At 42.3% G+C, this 20,305-nt stretch overlaps 1 protein-coding gene across 1 annotated transcript in view; it reads right to left on the bottom strand.

The window, feature by feature from the left end:
• LOC130473750 (rho GTPase-activating protein 39-like) overlaps positions 1 to 20,305 on the bottom strand; it is an 87,795-nt gene that overhangs the window by 24,098 nt on the left and 43,392 nt on the right. Inside the window, exon 2 of the mRNA XM_056845333.1 lies at positions 8,982 to 9,380. Coding sequence (XP_056701311.1) covers positions 8,982 to 9,380 — 399 coding nt within the window. The remainder of the gene's footprint in view (positions 1 to 8,981; positions 9,381 to 20,305) is intronic.

Below are 20,305 nucleotides of genomic sequence, written 5' to 3'. Positions count from 1 at the left end.
TTGTCTCTTTCTTCCTAGTCCTAGGTAAAGGTAGTCCCCTGTGCAAGATCCGGGTCATTACTGACCCATGGGGTGATGTCACATCTCAATGTTTACAGGCAGACTATGTTTAAGGAGTGGTTTGCCACTGCCTTCCCCAGTCATCCACACATTACCCCCAGCAACCTGGGTACTCATTTTACTGACCTTGGAAGGATGGAAGGCTGAGTCAACCTTGAGCCAGCTACCTGAAACTGACTTCCGTCAGGATCGAACTCAGGTCATGAGCAGAGCCTTTGACTGCAGTATTGCAGCTTACCACTCTGAGTCATGGGACTCCTCTTCCTAGTCCTAGACCTTTGCATAACAGCGAACTCCAGCACATGGATATGTCTTAATTGAATTCTATTTGAAAGTACATCCTCCTATCTTAGGACTGACCCCTCTCCCACAAATAAGGATAGAGTGGGCATCTTACCCATGCTCAGAAATACCTACTTCCCCCCTTTTTTCCTTGAATATCCAGCCTGAGGGGGGAAAAATCTATATAATGCTTTTGGATCAGCACCTGACCCTAATAAACAGTGCTGTTATACTGTTCTTTTAATTTTTTAATGAACATGTGATTGCTGGACATTATGCTGACCTGAAGTCATTTTAACTGTTTGTTTATACATTTTAACAAACCTGGAAAGAAAAGCAAGCAGCAACAATCAACCAAGAACTGGTCTGATGCTTCTGCATTACAGGATAAGAAACTAGGATTGCCAACTTTTTGGAGTGGGTCTGGGTACCTGTGTTTTCAGCAACCACATTATAGGAAGAAATGTAGCATCAGAACACCTCTTTGGTGTTTCATAGGGTAGCCATGTTGGTCTGCAGTAAAACAGATTCGAGTCTAGTAGCGCCTTAAACCAACTTCTTGTTGGTGTCTAAGGTGCTACTGGACTGAAATCTATGTCTTTGGTGTGGCAGTGCTGCAACAGTAAAAGCTTCATCTGCTGACATCTACCTGTTACAAAGCTCCTCACTTTTGATGGAGTTCAGCTGATCCTTGCTCACTCAGTTAAGAGCCTTGGGGTTATACTGGATCCAACACTGTTACTGGAGAAGCAAGTTAATGCCCCTTAAAAAAAGGCTGTCTTCCAATTCAGCCTAGCCCCAAAGATGGCCCTTTACCTTGATACAGCTGATCTGGCTATCTGGTTCCATGCTATAGTAACATCAAGACTAGACTATTGTAATGTACTTTACATTGGTCTCCTCTCGAAATCAATTCAGATATTTAAGCTGGTGCAGAATGCCATGGCTCGGCTATTATCGGGAGACAGATGGAGCATGCATATTACTCCCATCGTGCAGGGACATCACTGGCTGCCCATCAGTTACAGGGCTCAATTTAAGGCCCTGGCTATCGCATACAAAGCCCTTCATGGCCCTGAACCCTCATATCTGTGAGACTGCCTCTTCTCCTATGCACCGCCACAACAGCTTTGCAAATTTATCGTTTCCTCTCAGCTTAAAAAGAACGGAGGCAGGGGGATTGACCTTCAAGTCCAAGCCGAATTCCCTGTTTACAGCTTAAGGATAGGGTGGAGGGCACACATGACACATGCCATAAGGTGTGATCCTTCAAACTCAATTTCTTCTGCCCACTTTATACTCCAAGATAAAGGTTATGCTTCCTTTTGGCTCGAATCCCAATCCCAGCCACCGGAGAGCTCACATCCTGCAAGCTGAGCTCAGCTGCTAGGGCTCCTTGGCAGCAGGCATATGTCGACTCCAGCCCCCTGATCTTGGGCATTTGGGGAGAGGTGGGTGGTTGTTTCATCCCAACTTTTTTTGCCAGGATATGGAGTCCATACTAGTCTACTCTGCCCTCCCCTTCCCCTGTGTTTGATAAAGTGTCCAAGTGCAACATAATCCACTTTAGCAATATAGGGAGTGACAATTCTCCTTTGTTTGAATTATGACTTCTGGTTATCTGCATTATACCAAATAAAACCCAGACCAGAGGGTGTTCTTTATTTTTCCTGATATTAACATTTGAAAACTAATCATACCCATCGTATCTCAATACTGTAAGTCCAAAATTACTATTAGTATTACTATTAGTATGTGGTATGAATGTGTGTGGAATATAGCTCTACTGGAAAAATTAACTCATCACATTATATTGGCAAAAAAAATCAAGTGAGTGTAGACGCTCTTTATGCTGCTTGGAAGCCATTTATACCTTTTGCTAACCAACACTCAACAACTCTTCTTCCTCTACTCAACACTAGGAATCTATGGAAGGATGTAATTTGACAAATTAAGTAGGCATAATCTGTAGAGGCCCAGCCTAGCCTAATCTCATCAGATCTCAGAAACTAAGCAGGGTCGACCCCGCAGGTATTTGGATGAGACGCCTCCAAGGAATACCACCCCTGTGATGTGGAGGCAGGCAATGACAAACCACCCCTGAACATCTCTTGCCTTGAAAACCCAACCAGGGGTCACCATTAGACAGCAACATAAAAATTGGTGGTGTGAACATCTTGTTAAAGCTGTCAAACAAAATGTATGACAATATTTGTAAATGTTTTATTTTAGTATTTCCTTTTTTCTTAGTTTCTTTGTTGTTTTGCATTTGCCTTTTGGGGTTTTTTTCTTGTTTGCTGTGTTAATGTATGATTATGTGTGATAAAAAAATTAAAAATAGTTATACATGAAAATTCCAGTCTTCTTAGGATATGAAAAGAAGTTTGGAAAAGTACAAATATTCCATTCTTGGGAAGGTGAATGAGAGTTGAGCAAATTTTCTTCTGTACTCCTATGAATTTACAATAGAGACTGGAGAAAACAGTGAAGAATTGTGGATGTGGGTACTATTTATTTATTTAGTAAATTTTTATTCTGCCCTTCCTCTAAGAAGCTCAGGGTGGAATTCACTATTTTCATATGAGAGTGGTTCATTTGCTGGAAGAGACCATCCTGTGAGTGGGTGAGTTTGAAAGAACACCCCTGAAACAGGAAAGGCCACCTACTAAACATCCTTGGTAGTAGAAAATGGAATTTATACATGACAATAACCTAAATGAAACAGAATTTGTTTTTTAAATGTTAGTTCTCAGGATATTCAGGGCCACACCCAGCGGAGGACCAGTAGGGGCCCGGCTCTCTCAGAAATATTTCAAGACCCATTCTTAAATGTTCATCTTTCCTCCTTCCAAAATGTGAGTCTCTAGTTGTTTTACTTATGCAGATATAAACAAAAGTGCGCTGCAGTATTCTATGCAATTGCTCAGCAACTGTGCATTCAAATGTAAATGCAAATCAGAAATGATTCAACAATCTGTGCTGCCCCTCCTTGTCAAGACTTGTTTCAGTTTTGAAAGCACCACATGTACATTATGAAGTGAAATGTACATTCATCTCACCCACCCATTTTTTCTTTCTTTCTTTGTATAAAGTCAATTATAGTTTAGAAAATGCTGAAAAAATGCTTTAGGGATAATAAGAGGAGGTAGGTCAGAAACATCATCAGTTTCCAGACAGTCAGTAGTGAGCACAGCTGGCTTTTGCACTGAACACATAAAACCGGTTTCCCAAGCTCACTCTGTCAGAGACTTACACATCTAAACCAAATGCAGCAAGTGCACTTTCACAGTGGGCTCACCATTCAAACTACGTATGTACACGTTCCGAGACATAAACCTTCTCCCAGTTTCCAGTGTTCCAATCAATGAGCACACGGGCTCATGCTGATCTTGTATCAAAATAAACTGGACTGACCTGACTACATGGGCACTGGTGAGAGTAATAAGCATTTGAATGCTTTGCACTTACCTCTTCTTCTATTATAATGTTTATCAAATGTTTGATGAATTAATAGAGCAGGTAAATTATTCAGAGTACTTGTGTTTAGGTTTATGGCATTCTGGACTCCCCCTTCCTCCTTATACCCAAAATTGATGGCTTTCACAATCATAGAGTTGGAAGGGATCACCAGGGTTATCTAGTCCAAAGCTTCTTAAACTGTGGGTTTAAGACCCATGTGGGGACGCGTAACTGAATGTGGGGGTTATGAAAATTTTGGCAACGGTATACTTTTTTAATGATTTAGTATCAGTAAATGATTGATTTGTATATCTGTTTTATACCTGGGGTCGCATAAAAATTTATTGGATGAAAAGGGGTTGCGAGTGGGAAAAGTTTAAGAAGCCCTGATCTAGTCCAACCCCCTGCACAATGCAGGAAATTCACAACTACCTTCCCTCCACACCCCCAGTGACCCCTACTCCACACCCAGAAGATGGCAAAAAACAAACAAACCCCAAAACCCTCCAGGATCCCTGGCCAATCTGGCCTGGAGAAAATTACTTCCTGACCCCAAAGTGGCAACTGGGACTTTCCCAGGCATGCAAGAAAGGGCCACGAGAGTCAAACATTGATGTAAACCTTCCTGCCCTCCCTCTCATGATCTGCCTAAGGTCACAGAATCAGCATTGCTGAGATGGCCATCTAGTCTCTGCTTAAAATCCTCCAGGGAAGGAGAGCCCACCACTTTCGGAGGAAGCTTGTTCCACTGAGGAACCGTTCTGTTAGAAAGTTCTTCCTATTGTTTAACTGGAAACTCTTTTGATTTAATTTCAACCCGTTGGTTCTGGTCTGACTTTCTGGGGCAACAGAAAACAACTCAGCACCATCATCTATATGACAGCCCTTCAAATACTTGAAGCTGGTTATCATATCCCCTCTCAGTCATCTCCTGTTCAGGCTAAACATACCCAGCTCCTTCAACCTTTCCTCATAGGACTTGGTCTCCAGACCCCTCACCATCTTTGTTGCCCTCCTCTGGACACGTTCCAGCATGTCTATATCCTTCTTAAATTGTGGTGCCCAAAACTGAACACAATACTCTAGGTGAGGTCTAACCAGAGCAGAGCAAAGCGATACATCACTTCACGTGATCTGGACACTATACTTCTGTTGATACAGCCCAAGATCGCATTTGCCTTTTTAGCTACCACATCACACTGCTGACTCATGTTCAGTGGTCTACTAAGACCCCAAGATCATTTTTGCACACACTACTACTAAGACAAATCTCCCCCATCCTATAATTATGCATTTGATTTTTCCTACCTAAATGCAGAACTTTACATTTATCTCTGTTGAAATGCATTTTATTAGTTTTAGCCCAATTCTCCAGCCTGTCAAGATCATCCTGTATCCTTGCTCTATTTCTACCATATTTGCTACCCATCCCAATTAAATTCTGCAAATTTAATAAGCATCCCTTTTATTCCTTCATCCAAATAATTTATAAAGATGAACAACACAGGGCCCAGGACAGATCCCTGACGCACTCCACTAGTCTCTCCTTTCCAAGTGGATGAGGAAGCATTAACAAGCACTCTTGGGGTGTGATCTGTCAACCAATTACAGCCACCTAACAGTAATAGGATGGAAACCACATTTTCTCAATTTGTCAACAAGAATATTATGGGGAACCTTATCAAAAGCCTTACTGAAATCAAGATAAACTATGTCTACAGAATTCCCCTCATCCAGCTGGCTCTTAATAATCAGATCCATCCTTTCTAAATGCTCAAGGATTGACTGTTTGATTATTTGTTCTAAGACTTTTCCAGATATAGACATCAAGCTGATGGGTTGATAGTTACCTGGATCCTCCTTTTTCCCCTTCTTGAAGATGGGGGCAACATTTGCCCACCTCCAATCTTCTGGCACCTCACCTGTTCTCCAAGAATTCTCAAAAATAATGGACAGAGGCTCAGAAATTACATCTGCAAGGAGACTACACCGCAGGAGGGCAGCATTCATACCCCTGTGCAGTCCCACTCCAAACTGACCCTGTGCAGCTTGTCAGAATTCTTAAAACACTGGGAGGATCCAGTCATGGTTCTCTCAGTATCTCAATTCGTTTTACCCTGTGATGATGGGGGAAGAAAGTGGGAATTCAAGCAATTTTAAAATTGCTTTATTTTGTGTACAGTGCCATAGGCAAAAGCACTGAACAAACAGCTCTGCTGAAAGCAATAATTTTATTTTTCTACAGTGATGTGTTTTTCCTACTGAAAGACATGACAGCAACTGGCAGAGATTCCACAAGAAGTACATTCTTGTATTGCTGGAGCAGCTTCTCAGGGAATAGAAGAATGTGAGCTTCTTAAACAAACTAGCATCCAGTTACTGTTTCTTTATTAAGCTGTTGAAAAGTTTACGTCACTACAACTTTAAGCAATTCTGTTTTAGTCAAGAAAACAAAAGAGAGAAAGGCCAGGATTGCAGGATTTTGCCGTGTATGTTATTATAGTCAGCTGGGAAGCCTTGCCTAAGTCAATCTCCCTGTTAAGGAATGTAATCTCACGTTCCAAAACGTGTAACTCCCATAGAACAGAAAGAGAATAGGGTTAACAGGATCTGAGAGTACCAAATGCTTGCAACAAAGGATAGCTGCTGCCCATGTCCTCCTGAGAAGTTTTCCAGAGGCATCTGGATAGCTACTGTTACAAACAGAATGCTGTATTAGATAGTCCTTTGGTCGTATTCAGCAAAGCAGTTTTTAGGTAAACGTTACAGCTCGAATTGTTCGGTCAGTTTATGACAACAGAAGGGCATTTCCAATAGCAATGGTGGGAGGCCATCTCCACTGCTTTACCCTCATTTTACTCCCTCCACAGTTCATTAGGACTTCCTGACCCCCAGGAATAAAACATGTCAGGGAGTTCAATGAACTGCAGCAGGAGGGGGCCACAGATGAAGTCCTGCTCCGCAATCACCTCTCTCCTTGTGGATTTCATAGGATACTAGTGGTGGTAGAAACTGCTATCAAGTTGCAGCTGACTCATTGCAACCCCGTAGCATAGGGTTTTCAAGGCAAGAGATGTTCAGAGATGGTTTGCCATTACCTGCCTCTGTGTAGCATCCCTGGACTTCCTTGGTGGTCTCCCATCCAAGTACCAACCAGGGCCAGCCCTGCTTAGCTTCCAAGGTCTGACTAAATCAGACTAGTCTTGGCCATCCAGGTCAGGGCTTCAGAGCATACTAGTTGACATCTGTTATTGGATTTGCTTCAACTTTTTAAATGTTTTGCAGACTCTTGTACCCTATAACAGTCTTCTTCAGGCAACCTGACTTACAGAAAAAAAAATGAAATTGATTGTATTTTTATTTCTAAGCTCAATCTCTGGCACTTAGGAAAGAAGAGAAATGTCTGGCAAAACATGCAATTTATGGAAAACAGCACCCATTCTCCACACTTGTGGTTATTCCACATATGATTCTGCTTTAATACCAGGGCACACCATTAGTCCACGTTATTCAGTAGTGTCTACTCTGACTGGCAGCAGCTTTAAGGGCTCAAGCAGAGAAAGGTCTTTCCCAATACCTGCTATCTGAAATCCCTGAAGATGTCAGGGATTGAACCTGGGACCTTCTGCATGTAAAGCAGGTACTCCATCACTGAGCACCATTCCTTCCCCATGTGTACTTTGTGTTTGCAATTAAACTGGTAAGCTGGTTCTAAAGTTATCTTAGAACAAAATGTCTTCATTTCACCGAAACATCAATAGTGTATGGAAGCATTCTGACATGCAACTACTTTGGTGCATTCCGCAAGACACCAGCCATAAAAATATGGGTCATTTGGAAAGATGTGCAGATTGCATTCCAGTATTTCACTTGATGGAAACAAAATACTAGCAGTGGTTATTATGTCTTAACTGGCTGTAATTCAGTTTGACCCTGTCCAGACAGAATGATGGCTAAGACATTTGAAGGCTTTCAACAGTACCATAGGAAGGGGAGATTGCTACATTTACATTCAAAGATGACTTTCAAGGCAGAGGTGGGCAGACAAATGGGGTGGGGGAATCAACAGCAGCATACACCAGCCTTGTTATTATATTAGCTGAATTAGAGATATTTTCAAAACTTTTCTTGAGACACCTGAACAGCCAATTTCTAAACATTCTTTAATCAAAAGGATTGTCTTATGAAGTTTACACTCTGCTCTAAATTACAATACTTTACAGATATAAGGATTTGAGAAAGTACAACTCACACGTAGACAGCTTAAGTTTCACACCAACGTAGGGCTCCCTTCTTCAAACAGTCATAAAAAATCTCATGAAGCACAGAACAAAAAGATGCATATTAATGTGTATGTAAAGTGCAGTCAAGTCACAGCCGACTTGTGGTGACCCCAGCAAGGGGCTTTTAAGGCAAGTGAGAAGCAGAAGTGCTTTGCCATTGCCCTCCTCTGCAAAGCCTTCCTTTGTGGTCTCCCTTCCAAGTACTGACCCTGCTTAGCTTCTGAGGTCTGACGAGATCAGGTTATACTATGCCGCCTTCCCTCCCGTGCATATTAATCCCCATTAATAAATATGAGAATAATTTACTTCGTCATATTTTCATATTTTTTAAAAAATTGTTCTTAGAAATCCTTGTACAAGTACTCTCTTTCTCTAACCATTACCTCTCTTCTGAGACCCTTGGCTTTCCTAACATTCAGCAGTACAATGTTCTATCTTCAAGTGATGGTTTGCTATCAGTTATGAAATGCATATTCCACCTTTCCTCCAAGCCTATTTTTCCCTCACAACAATCACATGAAGCAGAATGAATTAAGAGACAGTGACTGCAGTGCCAAATGTTACTCAGAGAGCATCATGGCTAAGTGGCTATTTGAACCCAGATCTCCACAGTCCAAGTCCAACAGGCTGGTTCGCCTTACATTCAGAAGTCCTTGGAATGGCCTATACTATGATTCTGCCAAGTCTACTCCAGAACTTCGGCCCAATTACTTTTGCTCAAGCTTCCTATTTCAGGAACAAACAACAAAACTGCCTATTCTTGTTCCACAGCCAGCAACTAAGTGGAGCTCATTGTTCAGAGCTGTCCCTGCCTGCCTCATGACTTCTCTGAAAGCAGGTAATGTAGTTGGGAACCATTTGTTCATTACAACAGAGAGACATTTGAAGACTATTTACCTTCCAGTCTCTGGTTTCTTCTCCAAGCTGCTGTCCTCTTTGCCCTTCTCCATCTCTTGTAAAAGGGCCACTTGGATGGGAGTGTTTCGTCCATCACTACTTGTGCTACCCCTGTGCTGGGACGTCCTGAAGTCAGGCTGGGAACTGCGTTTTATGGCTTGGAGCTGAGCCAGTGGAACAATGTCACACCCCTGTGGCCTATGCCACACTGTTTGCTGTGTAATGGCATTGTAGTAGTAGAAGCGGTTGTTGTTTTGGTCAAAGAGCTCCCACCACTGGTTTTCATCAGACTGACGAACTCTGAGGTTGGAAGGTGGCTCCCAGCCACACTCACCAGTTGTCAGATTGACATACATTCGCTCCCGAGAACGTGGCTCAATGATCTCTACCCAATCAGAACTGGGGGGAAAAAACACAATGAAAAGTCATGGTTAGTCAGGGCTGAAAGCAGGACCATTTTTGTCAGCACCACAGAAATGACTGACTATGGAACCTCTGACTTCCTTTATACAATATATAGATTCTTTGAATGTACAAGACCTGAATCCAGCCTACTAACCAACATATGTTATAACAAAATCAGAAAAAAGCCTTGTGGCACATTAAAAACTATCACATTTATTGTGGCATAAGATGTTATGTGGCAGCTTTCAGCAGAGTCCAGGTAAAAGCTCTGTCTGCCTCAATGGAAACAGCACAAAAAGAGAGTTTTATGCATAACATGGACCACCAAAAAAGACAAATGAGTGGGTTCTAAATCAAATCAAGTGTGAACATTCTCTAGAAGCTAAAATGACTAAACTGAGGCTATCGTACTTTGGTCACATGATGAAAAGACAAGACTCACTGGAAAAGATGATAGTGCTAGGAAAAGTTGAAGGTAGCAGGAAAAGAAGAGACCCAACATGAGATGGATTGACTCAATAAACGAAGAGGTGGCCTTCAGTTTGCAAGATGTGGGCAAGGCTCACGATGGGTAGCCGTGTTAGTCTGTCAATAGCAGTAGAAAAGAGCAAGAGTCCAGTAGTGCCTTAAAGACTAACAAAATGTCTAGAAGGGTATGAGCTTTCGTGAGCCACAGCAAGGCTGTGAGCAAGGCTGTTAATGATAGGACATTCTGGAGGTCATTAATTCATAGGGTTGCCGTAAGTCGGAACACATTTGATGGCACATAAAACACACACACACACAAGATGTGAAGAAATAGGTTTATTCCACAAAACCTTAAGCATAATAAATGCTACTCAAGATACTGTAATTCAAAATGAGTAGCTGTGTTAGTCTGTAGCAGAAAACTAAAACAAGAGTCCAGTGGCACCAAAAAATGCATCAACCTAATCGACAGTGCATCTGATGAAGTAAGCTCTGATTCACGAAAGCTTATGCGGGAATAAATTTGGTGAATCTTTAAAGTACCACAGTTTATATCAATATAGGAGAGCGTTTATGTTGACTAGGCTGAATGCTTTCCCGTCTAGGGTTACCGAAGGACGCTTTGCAGGCATTCCCTATTCAGATAGAAACTGCGTATGTGGGGATGGCCACATAGAGACCCTGAACATATTTTGCTGTATTGTTGTTGCTGGGATGACTTGAGAAGAAAATATTTAGGGCAACTCCTACTTTATACATTTTATCTCTCCGCGCAGTTTACTTCAATGGTTGTTATTTGGTACTGATAAAAGAATCACATTATTAGTTAGCTAAATTTTTGTGGGCAGTAATTAAATGTAAAAAGGGTTAATTTTAGGGATTATAATAGTGTGATACTGCTTGTGGCCTTTTGGCTGTTTAAGCAATACCATTTAAGTAAGTAAGTAACACAGCTCTCTTGTTTCAAGATACTACAAGACTCTTCTTTTTTTAAAAACGTGCAATTAAAAATCACAATTTACCTAGCTCAGCTCTGTGTTAGAACACTGGGTACTTTCTCATGTCCAGTTCAAACTTGTAAACTGCAGAACGGTTGCTACCTAAAAAGTAGTACAGGAAATATCACATAGCAAGCAAGTTGTGCAAAGCAGTTCCCACACCCTTTGGAAAATACTATGCCCTTTACATGGGAAATCTGCTTCACATAAATTACTTGCCACATGGAACTTTTCTTACACAGTAATCATGCTACAATCTGCGTGTACGAGTAGTACCTCTGGCTGAACAAGGACTATAATACATTTTTTTTACCCAAAATGCCTCCACCCAAAAATAATTAAGAGACACCCAAGTGATGTCTCTATGCTTTAAAAGTAACATTTGAATAGGATAAACTGCATATTTGTTGAGATGACAGAGGATTAGACAGAGCTAGCAGTAAATTGTACTAGCAACCCGAGGTGGGGAGGTGGAGTGGAAAGTGTTATGAGAATTAATGCCTGGGAGCTTTTAAATGCCAAAGCATTATTCTCACAAGTGTAAACAACAGAGGCTCCAACTTTGTGTGACTTGAATGCTACTGCTTTGTCAGGGAAATTCTTAGTCCACGCATAGATTCTGTTTTGTCATATTCAACATGCCACAGAAAGGCACGCACAGCCCCCGCTGAAACTCTGCAAACTGGTCCTTTCTCTACACAGGCAAAGTTAGAGCAGAACAAGAAGTTGATGTAAAAATATTCTGCATAATTACATAAACAAGTCTTGTCTTCTGCATAGCAGCTATGTAGACATTGCTATAATACTCCAATGTTCTTCTAACCTGCTATTCAGTTTGCTGTTCAAGCCTGGGATGTTAACATTACTTTATAAAAATTATAACTTGGACTACTATAAATTGTCAGATTTTCTTAAATGTTCAGCAGAAATTCTAGAACTCACATTTTCAGGGACCCTGACACCTCCTCATTTGGTTCCTAGGCTTAATTCCTTGCACCATCCATAAGTCCATTTCACGTGAAAAGACTCACAATTTCACTAAGTGCACCATTTGCTCATATGTACTTTATGGGGTTCTAATACAGGAGAGTAACAGTGCAATCCTAAACAGGGTTACAACCTTCCAAATCCATCAAAGTCAGTGGTTTTGTAAGGCTGTAACTCTGCTCAGGATGGCATGGCAAGAATACACCTATTTTGCTGGCACCATACCATTGTGTTTTACTTAGAATGTTAATCTGGCAACAACTATAGGAGGGCACTGCCCTGACAACTGCAGTATTTTGGAGAAAGGTGCTACGAGAGAATAAAAATGTTGCCCCCTCCTCTTGCTCCTATCACAAAGCACACCTTTAGAACCCCTAAATATGTTTTCTCTCTGGGGAAAATGTGCATTGAGATATCCATACTCTGGTTTTAGGGTCTCCTGGAGAGTACTGGGCTGATGCAACAGGGTCCCCCACTACTCTCCACTGTGCTCTTATTTGAGTCTTTATCTGTTCATTAAGATGTTAATATTTTGAAAACTCCTCGGCGGGACACACTATCAGGTCTCATGAAAATGGTTTGACGTGGGTTACTTGCTCATCTGTTATGAACTTCCCACTTTCACCAATATGAAATAGGTGCACCTAATTTTTTGTCAGATTTTGGAAGGCAGGTATTCAGCTACAAATAGAAAATTAAAATATTGCTATTAGCATCATTACTGTTTAGTTCTGAAGTATTCAATGATGGAACAGGACAGTATTTTCCAAGCATAAAACCAAATAGTCTAAATAACACCTTTTATCCTCTGAAAATCACACATAAATGAAGCAACCCCTTTCTGGGGGACTGGATGAACTCATTCAGTACATTTGATCTCTGCAGTCTGCATACTTAACAAGTCTTCATTTCACTGGGATCACTGCCTTCCAGCATGACAGACAAAAACAACAGTAGGAGTCAAACTGACAATACATGATGCAGCTCTGTGTTTCGTCATATCTTCTTTTTCAAGGGATTTTTGCACTTATTTTCAGTTGGTACTAAAAAAGGAGTAGCTCCCATGCAGCCAGGTCCTAAGATTTACCTACTTCCTCTAGGGTTGCTAAGGACATATCTATTTTAAATAATTGTCCTTTATGATAGGATGCATAGCACTAAATAAAATCAATAGATATTCAGGAATTCTTGTGCAACACCCATTCAGTTCGAAGGGAACTGTGTAAGTCGTTCAGGAGTTTAATCTAATTCTTCTCAAGTCTCAATGGTCAAGCAGAGTAATTTAGGGAACCTTAATCTTCAAGGTGGTTTGCCATAAAAACTATAAGTCAGGCCATTCTTTTTTTTTTTAAAGTAAACATTTTTATTTTATTTTATTACTTTAAGCATATATTGTCCTTTATAAGCATGAAAAAAATGTAAAATTCTGCAAAAATTCCAAAAAATGAAGCTATACATTCTTAACACCAGCCACCAAATCATAAAAATCTACCTCGCTTACAACAGCTAGCAACCATGGTTTAGTGGGCCTGTGGAAAGTTTACAGGAACAATGCCTGCATTGATACCATTCTGATACAAGCTATCCTTGTGTTCATCAAAGGTTCCACAATAAAAGGAAGTGCTTCTTGGCCTCGAGAGTTTACTTTGGTTAGTATCTGGTTTGTTTTCTTTCTAGAAAGTACTTGATACTATATAGATAACGAAGAACTTCATACATGGGTTTTGGTATGGCTTCAGGTAACTGTAAACCAATATGCAGCAGAAAGATCAGAATTTCGAGAACGGAGACCATGGATTCCTGTCACATGCACCTCAGAAGCCAGTCAAAGACGAAGAAGCCGAACAGAGAACTAGAAGTAGGAGAGATAGCCCTGGCTCACTCTTTGGGGGCACATTTTCCTGTAGTCACTGATACTGTGGTGTATCTTGCTATCAATTTTGTGAATTGTGAGTTAGCAATTTCCCCCCATCAAGTGTATCACAGATTATTCTAATGTAAATCAGGAAAACATCTCACCTCCAAAATAAGGTCCTAGGGAAGGTGGTTTCTTGGCTTGACTCCCAGTGATTCTCTGCCTCGCTAAACAACTGTGTTCATGGTACTGCCCATTCAGCTCTCTGAGCTCTACCAGCAGTACTACTAAAAGCCTATGAACTTCTCAACAATGAAGTAAACAATATACCACTGAGGTCCACGGCATACCTGTGAGTACCATCTCTTTCTGCTTTCTTGCCTATTCTCCCCTGATACTGGCAGAACACAAAAAGCTCCTCAGAGAGTTGCGTTCAAGATTATGTAGAGTTTACACACAAGAGTGGCTACAGACTGAAGACAGCAAGCTGAATCTTGTGGACAACAAAAGTTCATCTGACCTCCGTATTATCTGTGATTTCAGTCCTCCAATTGCCAAATGGTGGGAAAATTGGGACACTTAAAGGGGAGGACTGGTGGATAAGAGGGAGAGAGGCTTAATTTTCCTTGTACCAGTTCTCCTATGCAAATGCCTCTCTTCCCAAGATTGGGGTGTTTGATTGTGTTTTGTGTGTGTGTGGCCTTCTGGGGTTGGCCACGGAACAAGGAGGGGGGCTTTCAAAAATCAATGAGGAGGACATTTACAGGGAAGACCTGGTAGGTAGGAGAAAGGGTTAAACTTCCACCCAGCAAATCCCCCCACCCCGTAAAAGCTCTTATCGGCCCCTACATTAGCTTTAGAAAGAGAACACGGACATGTATCAGGTTTTGTGTTTCTGTTTACATTTCCTATATAATTTTTAAATGCTGTTTGACACACACATACATAGTCTGCAGAATAAATAACTGTGCAAAGAAGAGAAAGTGCAAGCATCTTTGCAGAGTAGCATGACTCAAGGGAAACTAGTGTTATAAGAAAACCCAGAGGTATTTGAAAGCAGCACAGCTGATCAAAGGGCTATTAATAACTGCAATAAGCTCTCCACTCCTCCCCCCAGGGCCTTGTGCCTATATGAACAAGAAACCAACCAATCCAGTGCTCAGCTGTATAGCAAGCTGTGTAATCACATCATGTAGCAATGACCTGGCACCCGGACCTAATATAGGCTCTGATTCTTGGCCTATAAAGGGGTTACTAAGCCTGTGAGTGTAATTCCTGCCCTTTAAACTTCAAGTTCTTACTCATGCTTTGGGAATTTCATATCATTCCGAAGACACTAGAATGCTCATCTAGAAAAACAGAACTGGAACAGACTCTGACCTAGTACCAGGGCTCTTCTACCTAGATTCCTAATAGATGCATGTCCAGCCTCTTCTTGCAAACCTGTAGATTCCCCAAGCTCTATAAGCAGCTTTTCCATAGATGAACTGCTTTTCCAAGGGCCCAATATTTACTCTAAATACAGCAGCAGCATCTGCCAGTCTACTGTTGGTCTGTGGCAAACAGCACCTGCTCCTTCTCTTTCTCTCTCTGGAGAGTTATGCATATTAACAGGCGGGTATGGAACAAGTACTCCCCCATTCTTTTAATCCGAATTCTACTACACTCTAGAAAAGAGAGAAGCGGACCTGGCTCTCAAGGCCTCTTAACAATGAACGTGTGCATATCTTGCATGTCCGCAGCCTGCGTCTGTTTGTAAGGACGAGGCAATGAATGCACACAAATAAAGCCAAGGCCACTTGCCTGAGATAAATGTGGGGTTTAAATCACACATTCAGATATGTAATGTAAGAACTGCTCAGTGCCCATGCAAAGAAAAATCAAGTATATATCCATTTTATTGCTGGATGCTCAAAGAAATATTGCAACCTCTATTACAGATAAAAGAAAGGAATTTACTTAGAGGCAAAAAGTAAAAAAGCACAGGGGAAGTTTTGAATCAGTATCATTCAAATTGGGTTGTCAAAGAGATGCAGGAAAACCAAAGGCAAAGAGAAACAGAATATAGCCCTTAAGTATAGCAAACCTATTATCCAGCAATGGTCAGGGAAACAGATCCAAAGTTATTTGGATTTTGTAGCCTAGTTGTCCCACTGTCGCATTGGCTTGGTTTCTGCAGGAAATTGAGTGATTTGTCCCCTCACCTATTGGTTATGTGGGATTTCATGCCCAATGTAGAGATTCTGGGAACCAATCAAAGATCATTCTCCCTGGATGCGCCATCCACTTATCCGCTGCCAGCCTCCAGGGGTGTGGTGACATACTCAAACCATTTCACTCTAGAAATTTCATTTAAGTGGAAAGAGATTTTAGGAAAGGGTGATGGGCCCTGTCCCCACAGTCTTGGATATATCCCAGACTAGTGTGGTGCTAGACATCATCTAATCAGAGAGCCAGTGTGGCGTAGTAGTTAGAACACTGGACTAAGATCTGGAAGACCCAGGTTTGAATCCCCACTCTGCCATGGAAACTTGCTGGGTGACCTTGGATCAGTCACACACTCTCAGCCTGAACTACCTTATAGGGTTGTTGTCAGGATAAAATGGAAGAATGGAGAACAATGTAAGCTACACAGGGTCCCCATTAGGGAGAAAGGCCTAGGACAAAGAGGTAGTATCCTTTTCCCATTGTTTTCCCTCTCAGTGGCATTCAGCTTCTGAGCATGGAGCATGGAGGTTCCATTTAGCCATCAGGACCATTGACAGATCCATGTTCCATGAATTTATTCAATTCCATTTTAATGCCAATAAATAAGACTGAGCCCTGACCTGGATAGCTCAGGCTAGCCTGATTTCACCATATCTCAGAAGCTAAGAAGGGTTGACTGTGGCTAGTATTGGGATGGGAGACTTCCAAGGAATGCTAGGGTTGTGACGAGGAGGCAGGCAATGGCAAACTACCACTGAATGTCTCTTGCCTTGAAAACTCTACGGGGTCATAAGTCAGCTGTTATTGACAGCAATAAATAAATAAAAACAAGATCCAAGGGACTGTGGTCAGTATGGATGGTGCAGAATACACAGGAAAATGGTGTCTGACATACCACACCCATTCATGTACATGACCTTCCTTTTCTTTTGGTTGCCAGCTCCTGATTGGAAAATTCCTGGAGATTTGGGGGTGCAACCTGGGAAGGGGAGGGACCTCAACAGGATATAATGCCATAGAGTACCCATTTTCTTCAGGGGAACTGATACTTATTATCTGGAGCTGTAATTCCAGGAGATCTCCAGGCAGTAAAATGTTATGGCTTTAAGGAATTTATGAATGTAAACAGCTTTTGCATTGGGTGAGTCAGAATTTTGACTTATAACATACTATACTAGTTTTGGGATTCTAGTTTGGCATGCAAGGTTATTTTATGTTTTAATTGTAGAGAATTGAAAAAGCCAAAAACTTATGGGGGTGTGGTGAAGTGACTGCAACTCAGCTAGCAAAGTTGTCTTCTGTCTCCAATACACAGCCTTTGTGGATATCTTCCTTGCAACAGAGCAGTGGTTCCCAACCTTTTTCGAGTCGCGACCCCCTTTTACAATTGCCAAGTAACCTGCGACCCCCGCCACATTTGCATAAAGCCATAAAATGACATTTTCAATAGGATAAAGAAAACACATTAAAAATATATTTTTCAGAATATAATTCCAACGTAATATTTAATTACATAATATTTAATTAACGTAATATTTAATTAACTAATCAAGGGCCCATAGGGCCCACTTGCCATCGGGCAAACTCACACCCTGGCCACAGTGGCGGACTGGCCAGGGTGTCTGCTTGCCTGATGGCAAGTGGGCCCCCAATGAAGTGGGGGGCCCTTAAACATTAGATAATATTTTAAAAATGTTAATGGCCTTTTAGTGGCCTGAAAACGTAACAGAAGTTCCAATACTATTACTGCATGCAACTGAAATTTTAATTGTACCTTTTTTCCCCTTTTGTATTCTTTGAAATTTTTATTTTTTATAAAAACCAAATGACAGCCTTATAATTGTGGGTGGGGCCCCTTTGTCTCCTGGCAACCAATAGTTTTAGCCCCACTCCGCCACTGGCTACGACATCAGAAGCCTGTTCTGGACTAGCACGAGATGGCGGAGGGGGATGACTCCACGGCGAGGGAAGAGCGCTCTGTACATGCTCAGAAACCCGCGGTCAGCGCTTCCCCTAGAAGACCACGCCTTCACCACCTCGAGCAGCCCACCCCACCCACCCGGTGCTGTCCTGATGGGCGTGATGCGCAACTGGTCCTCCCGCAGCCCCCGCCACGCCCCCGGCAAGAACTCCTTGCACCACAGATAAGCCTTGCGGCGGGTGCGGGGGTCGGGCTGGTCCTCGAGCGGCGGGGAGGGAGGGGTGGGCAGCCGTGGCAGAGTGAGGGGCTGCTGGTCCTGGAGCCCCAGCTCCTTGGCTTCCACCTCGGCGAGGGAGGGAGGCAGCAACGGCGCGGAGGAGGGCGACTGGGCGAGGGCAGGCAGGACGGGGCCTGAGGTGCAGCCCAGCAGGATCCCCAGCGGGGAAGGGTCGGCCTCGCCGCTGTTACAGAACTTGGTCTTCATGGCGGAGGAGTGGGCGAGAAGCAGGAGGAGATGACGGCGGCTGAGGGGAGAGCTGCCACCGGAGCTCCGCAGAGGGTCTGAGGCGCGCACAGCGCCTTCGGGGCTCTTATACTATAACGTGGTGACGACCCCTCAGAAAACACTTTGCGAACCCCTTGGGGGTCACGACCCACAGGTTGGGAACCACTGCAATAGAGATAACAGTATTACAGGAACTCTCAACCACTCACTTTGCATATTGAACTCACAAAGGGCTCATTAGTGAAACTGTTTCTTTTGAAGCCCTCTTTTCCTCATCACTATGAACTTTGTTTGCCTTATTGGATACGTGAAGAAATATATTTGTTAAACAATTGCTGTAATAGTATATTCCCTGTGTGTTAATGTTATAGTAGCATTTGTATTTAGTGTATTTAGTATATTTATTGTATGTTAGTGGCATTTGTATTAGGCTTGTTGAATTGATTTTTGCACTGCTTATTTTGCATGCTGCTAGTTTTGTTTAGGATTTTTACAATGCCAGTCTAAGCAGAGTTATACCTTCCTAATCCCACGAATTTAGATGGGTGTAACTTTGCTTATTATTTATTATTATTAATTAATACCCCATGTTTCTCCCTAATAGGGACCCAAAGTACAACAACCTGTGAGCTATGTTAGGATGAGAGACTGACGGTCCCCGGCAAGCTTCCATGGCAGAATGGGGATTCAAACCAGCTTGTCCCAGATACTCTAACCACTTAGGATGACACTGTCACACTTGCTGGCCTTGCTCAGCTCATATTCTTAACGATGTGCTTATTATCATCAGAAGACACATACCACATCAGGTATGTGTCTTGTGGTGATAATAAGCAAATTTCCTTTTTTTCAAAACTATTTTTCCATTCAGTACATAAAGAGGGGGAGGGAAGGTGGCATGGTTCAGCCCAATCTTAACTAACACACAGTAAAGTACAGCAGTATAATCTCTGTGATGGCATGAACACGGCCCATGAGTCACATCTAGCAACTAATAGGAAGCCGCTGAGTTTTTATAAGGTGCTATTTAAAGTCCAATAAGCAGCTTGAATTACTGACTGGCTCTCGTACATGACTCAGTGCTAAGCTTTCCAATAGTGCTAGTTGGGAGACTCAGCTAACTGTAGTAAGAAGAAAGCAGAACTGGCTGTAATTAGTCCACTAAATCAAGAAAGGAGCTCAAGTCACTTAAGAAGTCTGAGATATGAATGGAAGTCTCATTAGCTACAAGCACCAATGGTAAATCTCTAATTTATGAAGCAAAACGGTAAGAACTGTCATGCTTTTTAAATATTTCCTTTAATCCATTAACATCACGTTCCCTTTATGAAGTCCAAGGGTGTTCATTTGGTCTTCCATTTCAGCAGACCACAAGACTCAGTTGTGTGGCAAAGACACAGTACTGGGTACGCCAGTTTCTCAGCTGGTCAACTCAACCTGGTGGCATGTGGAACTAGGCCAGCCCACACAACCTGAGAGCAGGAACAGCAGCTGTTAGTGTGGGAGAGGAAGCATCTGCACATGGAAGCTGTTTGGGGTCCTGCATATATGGCACTGTGCCAACATGCCTCCCTCCACAAGTTTGTGGGACAGGGAGCAGGTGGCTGGCTGCGCACCCACGTACATGGTGGCTGTGGAAAGTTTCACTTGCTGGCCAACATCCAAGGATCTATGCAACTAGCTTCATGAGACAGAGTACTGTAGTCAGCTGTTCAAAGAATAAAAAACACACACCACATTTCCTTATATAAGCCTAAGCAGCTTTTGGATCTCTGCCCCTGTAGTACCAGATCTGTACCTTGGCTAAGGGTTCCAGACACTGAAAATCAGATGACAGGAAGAAAGGGTTCTAGGTTCGCCTTCTCCATGGCATGCAAGTTTCCTATTTGCAGGGAATTCTTCTATATAGAGGAGTGTTTAATCATGTGGAGCCATAATCTGAAGTGGTACATTTCAAAAACAGTCTTCCCACCCCAC

Source organism: Euleptes europaea, chromosome 2, assembly GCF_029931775.1.
Source record: "Euleptes europaea isolate rEulEur1 chromosome 2, rEulEur1.hap1, whole genome shotgun sequence".
Taxonomy (NCBI): Eukaryota; Metazoa; Chordata; class Lepidosauria; order Squamata; family Sphaerodactylidae; genus Euleptes; species Euleptes europaea.
The sequence above is the reverse complement of the archived record's forward strand: the minus strand, read 5'-3'. Positions and strand labels throughout refer to the sequence as shown.